This window comes from Platalea leucorodia, assembly GCF_965183815.1.
Source record: "Platalea leucorodia genome assembly, chromosome: 7".
In the NCBI taxonomy this organism is placed as follows: Eukaryota; Metazoa; Chordata; class Aves; order Pelecaniformes; family Threskiornithidae; genus Platalea; species Platalea leucorodia.
The window spans coordinates 2,188,213-2,200,812 of NC_138829.1; the positions used below are offsets into that span (position 1 = coordinate 2,188,213).

Here is a 12,600-nt window from a genome sequence, read left to right on the forward strand (position 1 = left end):
CAGCCGCGCTGTGGGGATGCAGGAGGGCATCAGCCCTGAGCTCCAGCTGTGGGAGCCTGCCAGCTGCGAGAAACAGCATCTCGGACCAAGAGGCAGGGGAAATTCAGAAATTTGTACACTCAGAGCAAACTATGAAAGATATAAGGAAGAAACCAGGAAAGAATACACCCTGCTTCTCATGGTCACATGTAGCTTCTGGAGGCATTTGAGAGAAAGGAGAGTAAATAGCACAGGGCATGCATCTTGGGGGGGGGGGGGGGGGAAGGAAAAAAAAAAAAAAGCATGCCAAAAAGGTCCTGTGCAACTGTGAGCAAGTAATTTACCCTCTCTTTAACTCAGTTCTCTTTCTGAAAAATAGAGATAACAGTACTGCAAAAACTGCACACTGCCAAGATAAGGACCACAGACTACGAGGTCTGCAGGCAGGCTGATAAGATAGGCTGTATCAGTACCCCAGATGGAGAGATACCTTAAAATACCCTGACTCATCTTCTCCTGTAGCATTTTGCAACACAACCAGTACCTGTCACATTGTAAGCCAGCCAATATATTATTATAGTTTACTGTATTTATTAATGTTCATGTTACTGGAAACAGAGAAGGAGAGAGGAGGGACAAGGCTATCTGTTAAAACAAATCATTTCATGGGCAATGCCATAAAGAAGAAGCCTGGCTGCAGCTTTCACATATCACATTTGACTGACAGTGCCCAAGACAGTGAGCTCCCACAAAGTATTTCTCTGCCCCCCCCAGAGTGGTTACGGCCACGGGTCCCCCTTAACTCGAACACTGATTCTCTATTAATTAGGAAGAAGGACAGCATTGCATCTTTGCTTAGGGAGGGGTTTTGGTAGGGTTTCCCTTTTTATACCCATCTATTTAGTTTCACAAACTCGTAGGTGCTTAATTATCTCTGAGATGTCTATTCTGCTGTCAAATTTGGCTTAAATTAGCTACAGGGTCAAAAAAATAGCAGGGGGTGTGGTGGATTGCGACACACCAACTGACAGGCACAGGCAGCCTGATCACGTATGACTTGTTTTCATAAGCAATACAGCTTAAAAAAGCCACAAAAGAAACTCAAATCAATGCAATACCCACAGAGAAATCAGGAAGATGGGGGGACAAGGGCAGATGGAGAGAGCTAGAGAATTGAGGAGAAAATAATCATTCCAAGTTTTTCTTCCCTTACTACGACCCAAGATGTAGGGAGGCCCCAGGACCAGGGACCAGGCAGCTGAGCCTGCTGTGGAGGAGGGCCCGGCAAGTCTGCATGAGTAAGGGTGTAGAAACATAGAATCCTAGAACCATTTAGGTTGGAAAAGACCTTTAAGATCATCAAGTCCAATTGTTAACCCAGCACTGCCAAGCCCACCACTAAACCATGTCCCTAAGCACCATGTCTACCCATCTTTTAAATACTTGTAGAAATGGGGACTCCACCACTTCCCTGGGCAGCCTGTGCCAGGGCCTGACAGCTCTTTCAGTGAAGAAATTTTTCCTAATACCCAATCTAAACCTGCCCTGGCACAGCTTGAGGCCGTTCCCTCTCATCCTATCACTTGTTACTAGAAGCAAGGATGCCTGAGCAAGGGTGCACAAGCAAAAGCAAAGGTGCGTACAAGGCTGCACAAGCAAATATGAACGAGCAAAGATGATGATGTGCATGAGCAAAGGTGCAAGAGTGCGCGAGCAATCGCGCACGAACAAGGGTATGCTAGCAAAGGTGCTGCCAGCGGGGCAAGTGGAGGGGGTGCCAGCCAAGCAAGCAGAAGTGCCAAGCAGATGAGCAGAGTGCTGCCAGCTGTGCCAGGGTGCTGCCAGCTGTGCCAGGGTGCTGCCAGCTGTGCCAGCCTCCCTCTCCCGGCAGGTGCTGCTGTGGCACAAGCAGAGTCTCCGAGGGGCTCAGCCCTCCTCGCTGAGGCATCGGCATGTCTCCTGCAGCACCAGCTACAGAGCCTGCTGCAAATAAAGGTCAATTCTGTTCCTGCTTGTGCAGAATAATAAATTAGCTAAACCCTATATTTGAAAGAATGAACATTACCTTATTTGTGCAGCAAGTGGCTTAAAAAATAAGTTGATACTCTTAGCCATTAAATCTGTTTCCTAAAGTAGAGGGTTATCACTTGAAAAACAAAAGCTTTAGTAACACTAAAGTAGCACCTACTTAAAAACACATACTATTATCCTTTCAAATTGGCAGAGGTACACACATAAGAGGGCTACTCAAGATATATGTCCACTCCTGGCTCTTAAATAAAATGGTCTGAGACAACCTTTGCCTCCGAAAGTCGCTGACTCACCAGGAGGTCAGATGGCAGAAGGTATCACTGTATTCTTGTCCTCTTATTTTTTGTTAAACTGCTCCCTAGGCAGACATGTCTGTCTGTTATTGGAGATAGGAAACCAGACTAGACCCTTCCGTCTGACCTCCTGTGGCAGTTCTACTGTAATTCCACAGGATCCTTGATCCAGCACAGTCACCGTGTCTATAGGAGAATGGGGACAGGACCAAAGTAGCTACTTCAAAGAAAAAGCCAAAATGCGTGAGCCTAATATGTTTCTTCACTGCGTATTCTGGGTAGACACAATCTAGTTCTAGTCTACTCTACATCTTTGAAATCCTGATGGGTCAAGTTACTGTCCCTATTTTGAACCTCCAGATAGCTTAATTAATTGCCAAAGAGGCAATGGCAGAGGCAGAAATCTGCTTACACAGAAATCATTCAAAGGGGCAGAAGATGACCAGCATGAGAAGGACAAGGAGGCCCTAAAAGTGGTGACCCCATGGTAGGCTTGAGAGGGGACAGCACGACTCCTGAGGTCTTTGCTGGGGGTTACAGATGGCACAGGTGAAGTAGGGGCTACTGTCACTTCTGTATTTCCTCAGGTGCCTTAAACAGGCAGAAAGGAAAGCCGTAGCCCTGAAGCAATGCCTGCCAATCTTAGCAGTGATGGGGAGGCTGTAGGCTGGGAGGAGTTGTGGGCTAGTGTGATCAGGCTGCTTAAAACGGCCTAATGGTAATAACCAGTAATTATAGGATAAAGAGGAGCAAAGGAGCATTCGAGCTGCATATCAAGAAATAATCCGTACTGGAGATTACTCAGCGATAATCTCCCAAAAGAAGTGTTGGAAGTCACATTGTTCAAGTAATTTAAAACCAGGCTGGATAAGGAATATTGAAGAATCTGCACTGGCTAGGAGATAGAGGTGAAATCATTTGCGTATCCTCCTTCTCTAATATTTATGAATTTGAAGGTCTGAATCTCTAGTATTAATCATCCTCTGCCAGAGACATGCATTTTGGTCCCTGTTCATGATTCATACTCTTCATGTGATGGAAGGTTTTTGTTAAGAAAGGGCAGACTGAGCTTGGGTATAGGGAGCTGAGCTGGTATACAAAATGTATTTGAGCAAGATCATTTAGCCTTTGAAAGGCAGCAAGCGATAATTATTCAGGTTCTCTAGACATTTCTGTTAACAGAGACTAAAACTGCTCAGCATACTCTCAACGTGCGTTTCTTTTAGAAGAAGTGTTGGGGAATACCGGGGAGCATATGCTGAAAGGATCTCCAGAGGTGAGAAAAGAGCCCTGGGGGAGACTGCTGATCCAGCCAAACGATTGGAAAAGCAGCTGAAGTCAAGAGAATTTACTTTACCCTTTCCATGGCCTTTCACCGCCACGAAAGAGGATCTGTCTAGTTACTCATGTGGAAGGTAAATCAAGCAACCCGTAAGGGAATCATGTCTCGATGCCACGGTCACTTTCTGTTCTCTTTGTCCGGTTGCCTGTGTGCTGCCCTGCCCATATGCAAAGAAGAGAAAGCACCGCAGCCCATGTTTTCTTGGGCACAAACCACTTCTAATTGCAAGTGAAGACATGAACATCAACTACAGATTTCATGGTGGGGGCTTGTATAAAAGATCTGCTTAGACAGTAAAATAATTCCACAATCAGTTCTTATACCTCAACATATTTTAATACCTTAAAACACCACCTTACTCTGCAGTCAGACTCTGAAGAGACACATTTTAAGCCCAGAACATACACAGCCAGCAGCAAATTAGCCAAATTAGCTTTCAGTGATCTCGCAGGAGTCATGCTGAGGAGCTCCATGAGCCATATGCAATGCGAGATGATGAGCCGACTCCACAGCCCTCCGGAGAAGAATAAAGAGACTCTGCAATACGTGGCCGCTAAAGAGGGTGTCTGCTCCCAGAAACCCAGCTGAAGTCAATCCGTGGTGTCTGAACACATCCCAGAGAAATCAGATTTCCTGGGATGAACCAGGTGCTGGGGAGGGAGGGGGCTGCAGAGCAGGAGACGGCCTGTCCTCGCCCCCCTCCCTGCAGGAGCAGGCAGCCAAGCAGCTCGGCCAGCCGTGCTGCAAGCTGTGTGGCGGGAAGGGACGACAGCTCCCAGGGATAGAATTAAAAAGAAAAATCTCTGCACATTAAGTACTAAAATAGAACTATAAAAGAAAAAGCTTTTTAACAAAATCCGGCACTTATCTGTCCCTTCTGTTCACCTATTCCTTTCAAAGATAAACTCCAAAGATAATGGCTCACAAAAATAATCAATTTACTGCAGTAATAAAACGTCTGTCTATTTTCTGGTATGTCTCAGGGCTGCCCATGAACGATCGCTCTGGACAGTGCTTAAGGTTTACAAATATCTTAATTGGACCACTAATTATCTCACAAAAAGCATTTTTTCATTATGCAGAGAGGCAGTACTGTGATTTTAATAAACATTTAGAACTAAAATGAAGGTCTCTTTTATGTATCATTAAAGGACGAACAAAATGACCAGAGGACACATACTTCACAAACAGATCAAGGCCACATGTCCTATCACATCAGCCTGGATGTTTAATTAATTCATTATTTAATAGATATTTAATAGATAGCTGATTAGCTTAACAGGGAAGCCCTCTTATCATACTGCAGGGAGGCTACACAGCCACATATACTGGTTCTTCAGGAATTTCTCTACCTGTCTCTGGCAGCAGTTGTGTAAAACCCAATCTATCTGTCACACAACTAGCCTCGGAGGTGGAATAGGAGACCTGGAGGCCACCAGCCTGCCCCATGCTCATGCCCAAAGTCGATGACCGCCTCTGGGACGTGCCTACCCTAGGGTACCCGGGGTGGTACAGGCTCAGTACATCTTCAGGTTCACCCAGAGATGAAGAATATCATTGACATATTTGCCATGTAGGACATCTAGTTGTGCCCACACTAGATAGGAATGAAACAGCAGAAAGGACTCTCTTAGGAAAAGAAGGGTGACCATCACCTCCAGCCCAAGAGTATCAGCCATCTCCTCCATCCAGCCCTTCTAGGAGCAATTCAGAGCAGTGCAGCCAGAGCGTAAAGTAAAATAACCCCCCTGAAATAACAACTCACTTCACTGCACAATAGTACCTCCAGGGGAAAGATGAAAAGAGAATAAGCCAGAAGTGACAGATGTTACATCTCTTACTGTACTGATACTGATTTTAGGGGGATAAAGACAACATAAGAACCCATACTGAACAGAGCAGACCATACATCACCTAAAGCCTTATGCTTCCTGCTTTGAATACAATATTTAAGGCAGAGAAAAAGATCGCTTACAAAGACTAACACACTCTCCTGATCCACCTCTCTTTTTTGCTTACAATGAGCCTATTTTACCCGTGTTTTTTGTTGCTGTTTTAACAACTTCTGCCTTCAGATTCCCCATGACATGTGTGTGCACACACAGAAGAGCCATCCCGTCTTTCAGTAACATTTGCCCAGGGTTGGTTTTATGGATGACAGGGCTTTTATAGGACAAATATTCAACATTTGAGTCTTCAATTCCACTATTCAGTGACCTACTTTATGGAGATGTGGCGGGGGAAGGCTGCTAGGGGATTACTTCAGGTCCATTTATATAAGATACTCAGGACATAAATCTATGCCTTTCCTGCTGAAAGTACAAAATGCCAAGGGAAAAATATTCCTGCTGAAGAAATGCAATGCCGAGTATGGCAAGAGGCTGGCATGTCCCTTGCACTGCCACACGTCCCTTTCCAATCTGCTGGAGGGACAGAGGAGGCCCAACCATCTCCTTCCTTAGGAGGTGACACAGCCCCTCCTGCCTCACTCGGTGACTCCAGGAGGAACCTCGTGCACGTCAGGAAGAGAGAATTCTCCCCAAAACCAGCAAACAGACACACAGCACTATATTAACATATCTGTGCAAGTCCTGGCATTTGGAAAACATGTTTGTGCCTAGGCCTTATGTTCATAATTACCACAGCAGTAATGAATCTTGATGAATCAGTAATGACCTTCAAAAGCACACTGAAACTATTCCAGCTTCCACTTAATCAGGTAACGAAGTCATACAAATAGGCAGAATTTCTTTTAAGATGCTAAATAAGGCTGATCCCAAAACACTAGTTTTTCTTCCTCCTTTCTGATTTTCTTCAGTGTTACGGGACAGTAAATTTAAGAGCTGACATAATTCATCACTGCCTGCAGAAATTGTGACGAGCTTATAGGTACAGCCATCTAATGGATGTTTCCAATAAACCCCATCAATTTCCCAAATGATTCCTCAGCAAGTACAGATAATATAGCGGTTACTGTCTGCCAGATGGGCAATGCATGACTGCACAAACGTCACTGTCCACTTCACCCTGGCAAGCAGGTAACAAAGTTTGTATGCAACTGCCATCCATCATGCCACACTCAGCTTTTACCCTATAATAAACCTCTCAGTTCTTTACCTGTAAGATATGCATTAGTAAGCTTGAAGAACATGTTTCTTTTGGCCCAGAGACAAGCTGCTCCCTTGTCCACAAATCTGTTGGTTAGTGTTTCTATTCTTACAGTCTTCATGGGATAATTGAGGTGGGAAGGGAGCTCAGGAGGTCTCTAGTTCAAGCCCCAGCTCAAAGCATGGCCAGATGTGAGGTCAGACGGAACTGCTCAGGGCTTTATCAGGTCTTCAAAACCTCCCGCCATGGAGGTCCCACAATGCCTCTGCTTCCTGCTCGGACGTCCTCATGGGGAAGAAGTTGCTCCTTATATCCAGTCTGAACTTCTCATTTCAACTCATGCCCGTTGCCTCCCACCTTCCCAGTACACACTGCTGTGAAGATCCTGGCTCCATCCTCTGGATACATCCCTTATAGGCAGGGGACAGCTGCTGTTAAGTGCTCCAGGGCTGTCTCTTCTCCAGGCTGGACAAGCCCCCTTCCCCCAAGCTGCTCTTGACCATCTTCACGGCCTCCACTGGACTTGCTCCAGTTTGTTGAAGCTTCTTCTGCATCGGGGTTCCAAAACTGGACACGGTACCCATTGGCCTCTGTCACTGCCAGGGCACGCTGCTGCTCACGTCCGCTCGCTGCCTACCAGGACCCTGCAGAGCTGCTCCTCAGCCAGGCAGCCCCAGCCTGTACCACTGCAAGGGAACAGCCCTCCACAACTAACTACCTCCCCAAGCTCCTTGCATTGCTCCAGCATAATCATTCTGAAGTTTACTGAAAGTCCATAAAATTGCGCAAAATCATTTCAAGAGTTATCAAACAAATACTTCTGGTTTACACTTTCGAAATTTAGCAAAAAGAAGTAAAATATTCAAGGATCCCTGAACAATAACACAAATAGAAAATAAATATCAAATAATAAAATAAGAACTAACTAAACTAAACAAAATTACTGTTTTCCTTTTGTCTCTCAAGATTTGTGTATGTGCACATTATGTTTCAGGGTGGGACACAGCAAAGGTGAACTGTGTAAATGTTGACTGCTTGTTCACTTATACACACACAAATTTCGACTATCAGCGAACACAACTCTCTGCATCTCATTTTCCAAACACACCTTATGCCCAGTCCACCTCCCCAAGCCATGCTTCACCAGTTTGGCTATAAAGATGCTACAAAAGACTGTGCTGAAGGCTTTACAAGGCAAACAGCTTTCCTTTGCCTGCTCTTGCCTTTTTATCACAGCAGTCAACCAGGTTGGGTCAGGCACAGTTCGCTTCTGATAATCCATGCTGGTTGTTTCCAGTCACCTCCTGGTCCTTCGTGTGGATTGACATGGCTTCTAGGAGAACATGCTCCCTGACCTTCCCAGGGACGGAGGTGAGGATGACCAGCCTGTACTCCCCTGCATCTCCTTCTTGCCTTCTTGGAAGATGGGCTAAAATTTCTGGTTTTCCAGGCTTTGTTGGATCTCCTTAGGTCACCACGACTTTTCAAAGATAATAAAGTGGCCTTGAAGTGACCCTGGTCAGTTCCCTTAGATACCTCCTATCCAGTCCCATGGGCTTATATATGTCCATTTTGTTGCAGTGGCCCCTAACTTAATCACATGGCTTTATTTCCTAGGCTCCTATGCAAACCACAGGTCAATCCTGTCTCATCTCCCTGCTGTACACAATATTCTTCATGAAACCCTTTCAGTAGGCACACCTTCCAGACTCGCGTCAGAAGTGATGTGGCACTCAAGCAGGATCCACGGTACCAGTATTGTACTGAAGGTGGAGGGCATGTTCATGTATTAAAGTCTAGACAATAATTTATCTTTTAAGTTGTAAGAGAGATTGTTTAGACATGACATGTACTTGCAAAGTATTACTGATGTCATAAAATTTGGAGAACAGAAATGTGGATATACTCTTTGAGAAAAAAGTGTGTATTTAATCTTTTTGAAAAAGTAGAAAGTATATACTCAAATGTGTTTGGTAAAAAGGGGTCAGAAGATGTCTATTAAACATTTTACTTCCATGCTATACAAATGTTTTTCAATGTATTCTTTGTCATCTTACTTCTAAACGGCATACACCATGTGCCTTACCCCAGTGAATAGCAAGCACAATCTCAGGAAAAGCACAGCAGCGCTTCATATAAAAGACAGGATGGATAGTAGAGGATATAAGTCAACTATTGGGGGGAAAAGTCTATGAAATCTATTGGTTACAAACCAGCTTTTAGCAATGAGAGAAAGAAAAGCAGACAATTACTATTGTGTTACATATTCCTACTCCATAGTAGGAATAACAAGATATTTATTATCAAAGTAATAGCCAAGGCTCTAGCTCATCAAGGAGAGAGACATTTCAATCACTGACATAGAAACGCTTGTAATAGGTACCTTAAACTTTTTGCCTATCAGGAATAGCATGATTCACCAACATGCAATGCATAATTTTTAAGGAAAAAGAGCTCCTTCTTCCATACTTGGCACTTGCTGTTTGATCAGAGTAGCTGGAAGGATTCAGCTTGGTTAACATAACACTAACACCCTCCTGTTCTCTCCTTGTAATTTCCTACCAGCTATTTTTTCATGACTCTGGATGCCTTGAAGTCCTAAATAAAGGCCAAAGTCCTTTTATAGAAGCAATAACTTTTCTGACAGTAAAAGATGGCTTGTTTGGGTAAATCAAACATTAGTGTGTTCTCGGGAGAGTGCACCTCATGACACTTATTCAGGTTTCTGTCCTTTAATCAAAGCAACTCAGCCCCTGATCTAGGGTCTGCTTGGATATCCCCATGGTGAGAAGTGCTCTGTGTATACACCTCTTTTTTCTATGACTCAAGGAAAGCCATAGTTTGGCTATGTTGAAGTAAAACCGATATCAAAGAAAGCCGCCTTACCTGTACTGCTGGAGATGTTGACATCAATGCTGATATCCGATATGCCACCTCCCTTCAGAGACGCAACACACGTGTATGTCCCAAAGTCAGTGAATTTCAAGTCAATGATGTCCAGGTTTGTGGTGCCAGGTGAAACATCGGGGTCAGTCTGTGTGATGACCATCCTTTCAGAGCTTCGCAAGGGACGTCCATTTTTAAACCAGCTAAATGTAAGCTCTTCAGAAGGGATGGCTTCCACCTGGCAGGAGATTTTCACCTCTCGCCCAATCTGGATGTTGTCGTCTTTGTGATATGGGTCAGGGGTGATCCAAAAACGTCCTTTTTTTAGGGCTGAAATACAACAAAAAAAGTTTACTATAATAAAGTACCAATTTTGCATATTCAGATTTCGCAAAGACTTGCTATGCTCATGCTTCACCTTACGCCTGCATATGATTTGAATAGGTCCTGTAGCAATAGGACAAGGGGTAATTGTTTTAAACTAAAAGAGGGTAGATTCAGGCTAGATATAAGGAAGAAATTTTCTTACGATGAGGGTGGTGAAGTGCTGGCACAGGTTGCCCAGAGAGGTGGGAGATGCCCCATCCCTGGAAACATTCAAGGCCAGGTTGGACGGGGCTCTGAGCAACCTGATCTGGTTGAAGATGTCCCTGCCCATTGCAGGGGCGATGGACTAGGTAACCTTTAAACGCCTCTTCCAACCCAAACCATAGTATGATTCTATGATGCTCGGGAAGTTACTGAAGCTTCCAAATGCACACATTTAGCACATGGTTAATTTTTTGTAGGATCAGATCTTAATCAAATATCATCACAGATTATACATTGCTAAAGTACTTGTCATTTCCAAAATGAAAAATAGGAAGTCACAGCACCTAAATTAGGCTGAGCTGCTGACAACTGAAGAGCAACCAAAATAATTCATGAATCTTCAGTGTTTGTTACCTGTCTCTGGAGGTACTTACAAGCCCTTCCTCACTCCCATGCTATTAGAGCACTGAGAGAAAGGAAAATAGAGTTATCAGCCTAACATCACTAATACAAGCAATAGTGTCACCTCCAATCCATCTGGAAAGAAACATGGCCATGCAAAATAGCTTTGTGCCAGCTGGTTAAATGAGAAAAGGTAAGCACATGCCCGAGGCTACAGCCTGCCCTGGTTTACATACCCTGTTCTTTCCCTGTGGCAGCCTGGAGGGCTCCCTCCATCCCTGCGGCTGGCCTGGAGGCAGGCTGCCTTACCCCATCGAACGGCAGAGCATCGGCGGCCGACTGCACTGCCTTGTTCAGGTGGGGAAATTGCTACCAGCTCTAAAAGTTAAGGGGGTGAAAGTATATCTTTAGGCCTTAGCAATGATCAATAGCAAAAGGATGCTCTTCTGAGATATGGCCACGCAGGAGAGCCCATCACGAGCACCTTGGTTGCACTTCCCTGGCTGAGTCTTGTCAGATGGGGAAAACCTATCCCGTACTCGCAGGAGCAACCTGAGGCTGAAGGTTGCACGCACAACTGAAAGAAGAACATTATCTCTTCGAGAGGCACAGTGTATCCCAAGGATCTCTATCTGCATCCAAGACTATTCAAGCCCGCAATACAAATTCAATTATTTCTCTAAACCACAGCAAAGCAGAGATAAGGTAGTCTCAGTGTTTCAGATGGGAACCTCAAGGCAGACAAGTTTTTCGAGGCCATTTCAAAGGCGGGCTCAGTGCTCAGGATTGCCCTACAGCCACGCGGGGGCACAGCCACTCTGGAAAACACTATTCCCCACCATCTTCCTGGCGAGACCAGCATCTTTCACTAGCATTCCCTCATCAATCTACTGCACAGGAGCAAAATAATACTGCAACTCACTTACCTGATTTTTTTCTTGTCACTCTTTAAATGAGCATAAAACTACCCAGAAACTATCATCATTTACACCAATAAAGCGATTGCTCTAAAGCAGTGTTGGTATGATACTTATTTTTGGAAGAGTGCCTCAGAATCAGCCATTAAGTCCTTCAAATACACATATATTTTGATGTACTGAATATAAAATGCCACTTATACAATCCCAAGATCCCTCTCCCTCTATATATGCCTGCGTAAGTATGTATGTATGTTTATATATGCTATCTCTAAATGGGAAGTCCTACAATGAAAATATCAGTTAGAAATGTTACAAGCAAATACCCAGGTTGAATGCAAGCACTGGAAGACAAATATTTAAATCCACCATTTCTTGTCATTGTGCTGATTTCTATTGAAAAGTTTCCCATGTTGCCCTGTTGTCCCCTCCTGCTCTCTCTGCCCCCCCATCCATGCACAGTGCCCCGCATGTGAAGCATTTCAGTAAAGGACCCATCTGCAGCACTCTCCTGTCTGGCCTCATATACTTACACGCTTACAGCCGATGAAGTGTGACGTTGTTGCAAAAGACAAAGGCTATGAGCTGAAAATTTCCCTGGATCCCATACTTTGGGTAATATGTACTTTCCACTTGCTGCATACAGAAAGTGTAACAATGTCAAATGGAAATAGATGTATGAGGCACCAAGCACGCTAAGAAAGCACGGTGCATCAGCTCCTTGCATCTCTACAAGTAGTGAAAATGCTCAGTCAGACTCAATTTTGTTAGCTCAGTAGCTCCTTGAACAAAACAACTCTTTGGAGCTTGCAAATGCCACGCTGAATTAGGACTTTCAAAACTTTGAAAAGAATTAACATTTAATTAATAATGAGGGTTTTTTTCAATGTGGGAAAAGAAGCATAAAATCTGGCTACTTGTGGACACCCCTTCATGCATGGTCTGAGAAACTTCTTCCATTGAGGAAGCCAGCCCTTTTAATCAGAGAATGAAAAAATTGTTATATTTGCTGTGCTGATCAGGTATGGCATGAAAGGCATTTGTCTGGGTGCTGCTATTTAGTTTTAAATGAGTATTCAAGAATCCAGGTTGTTGATGTGTTTTTAAGAAT

The 12,600-nt window shown here is 44.3% G+C and overlaps 1 protein-coding gene across 2 annotated transcripts in view; it reads right to left on the bottom strand.

Annotated features, from left to right (window-relative positions):
- MDGA2 (MAM domain containing glycosylphosphatidylinositol anchor 2) overlaps nucleotides 1-12,600 on the bottom strand; it is a gene marked incomplete at both ends in the record, with an annotated part of 386,860 nt that overhangs the window by 133,108 nt on the left and 241,152 nt on the right. For both annotated transcript variants that reach the window (XM_082317068.1, XM_082317067.1), the window contains one exon: nucleotides 9,640-9,969. In XM_082317068.1, coding sequence (XP_082173194.1) covers nucleotides 9,640-9,969 — 330 coding nt within the window. The remainder of the gene's footprint in view (nucleotides 1-9,639; nucleotides 9,970-12,600) is intronic.